This window comes from Aotus nancymaae, unplaced genomic scaffold (genome assembly GCF_030222135.1).
Source record: "Aotus nancymaae isolate 86718 unplaced genomic scaffold, 86718_ANA_hifiasm-v0.15.2.pri h1tg000015l_1, whole genome shotgun sequence".
Taxonomy (NCBI): domain Eukaryota; kingdom Metazoa; phylum Chordata; class Mammalia; order Primates; family Aotidae; genus Aotus; species Aotus nancymaae.
The window spans coordinates 11,656,727-11,658,606 of record NW_026988427.1 but is presented as its reverse complement, the minus strand read 5'-3'; the positions used below and the strand labels follow the sequence as shown (position 1 = coordinate 11,658,606).

The 1,880-nt window shown below is 50.7% G+C and overlaps 1 protein-coding gene across 1 annotated transcript; it reads right to left on the bottom strand.

The window, feature by feature from the left end:
- Window positions 1-372: 372 nt before the first annotated feature.
- LOC135275163 (olfactory receptor 2Y1) lies at window positions 373-1,308 on the bottom strand. Its single transcript, XM_064376537.1, has one exon. The coding sequence runs from the start codon at window positions 1,306-1,308 to the stop codon at window positions 373-375; it is 936 nt and encodes a 311-aa protein (XP_064232607.1).
- Between the last annotated feature and the right edge of the window lie 572 nt (window positions 1,309-1,880).

The window sequence follows — 1,880 nt, the reverse complement described above, 5'->3', positions numbered from 1 at the left end:
GCACTTTGGGAGGCCGAGACAGGCAGATCATGAGGTCAGGAGTTCGAGACCAGCCTGGCCAACATGGGGAAACCCCGTCTCTACTAAAAATACAAAAATTAGCCAGGTGTGTCGGTGGGCACCTGTAATCCCAGCTACCCAGGAGGCTGAGGCAGGAGAATAGCTTGAACCCAGGAATCAGAGGTTGCAGTGAGCCGAGATCGTCCCACTGCACTCCAGTCTGGGCAACAAGAGTGAAATTCCATCCCCAGAACAAAATTCTAAGGATAACTTAGGGCTGTTTCCTACTGACCAACTGCCCTCCAAGGAACAAGGTAAGCTCTATGATGGAAGAGCTATTACAGAAAATTTTACTGGCCATTTTCTCATCTCCTACCCTGAGTCTCTGCCCCTCCATAGTACTTTCCACAGAGCCCCCTTGACGTCCTTGTTTCTTAGTGTATAAATCAGAGGATTGAGAATAGGGGTAATTATCATATAAAAGAGGGCAACAAATTTTCCCTCACTTTCAGAATAATTGTGGATGGACTGGAGATATGTGTAGATGGCTGAGCCGTAAAAAAGGAAAACTACCAGGAGGTGGGAACCACAAGTCCCAAAAGCCTTTCTGCGCCCAGCCATTGACTTGACCCTCAGCACTGCACGAGCAATGTGCACATAGGAGCCTAGAATTAGTGCTACAGGAGCAACCACGATTATGACTCGGGCCACAAACATCTTGGCCTCTGTTCCTTCTGTGTTCTCACAAGCCAACTTCAGAAATACAGGCATCTCACAAAAGAAGTGATTCAGTCGATGGCCACAGAGAGGCATGGCCACTGCGAGACCTGTCTGGATCAGAGAGTTCAGGAAACCTGCCCCCCAGGAGGCGAGAGCCAGGGTCTGGCAGAGACGGGGGCGCATGACGGCCGTGTAGTGGAGTGGACGACAAACAGCTGCATAGCGGTCGAAGGCCATCACCACCAGGAGCACACACTCTGTGGAGCCCAGGGCCAGGTAGATGAAGAGTTGAGCCACGCACCCTCCACGAGTGATGGTGCGGTCAACCCCACAAAGGTTGACCAGGAGCTGGGGCACGGTGCTAGTGGTGAAGCAGAGGTCCAGCAGGGACAGGTGGGAGAGAAAGAAGTACATGGGTGTACGCAGCCGGAGGTCCAGCCGGGAGACAGCGATGATGATGGTGTTGCCAAAGAGAGTTAGGGAGTAGAAAATCAGAATAAAGACAAACAGGATGGGCTCCAGTTGCGGCCAATCTGAGAAGCCCACCAAAATGAAGCCATCTTCAAAACTGGTGTTGAAACTTCCCATAGCCTTTTGCCTGTCGTCTAAACAGTAGAAGGAAATGGAATGCCTCCTATACCAAGCGCAAATTACAACAGTATTTCGCGGGATTCCCTCAATATTAAATTTGCATTTTATTGCCTGTTTTGCTCTGCCGTTTGTAGTGTCTGGTGTTCTTTCTCTTCTCCTCTTCAGAGTGGAAATCACTGGCTTGGGAATGATACGGCCTTTGTTTGAATCCTGGTCCTGCTGCCTGTTTGTTCCGGGACTTCAGCCAGGCCACTCAGTCCTTCAGATCCAACATGTCCCCGCCTGACAGTAGAGACGATGCATCACAGCACTAGGGTCAAATGCAGCAATGCGGAAGCTGCTTTTAGAAGACTCAGGTGTAACTCACGCAGCGTTACTATCGTGTGTGGCTCTCACAGCAGGTGGCCTCTTTCAGTAGGTTGACCACCAGGCCTAAGCAGACTGAGAGCGCTGTTTGACCTCTGGGTGCCCATCTGCTTTTTCCAACTGTGGTCAGCCCATACAATCCTGGAAGCCGCACACATGGCCAGCAAATGACTGAAAAGAGTGTAGATCCCTCCTTTTGGAGA

Excerpts from the sequence above, each read along its gene's own strand:
- LOC135275163 (XM_064376537.1), bottom strand. The coding sequence starts at position 1,308 with ATGGGAAGTTTCAACACCAGTTTTGAAGATGGCTTCATTTTGGTGGGC.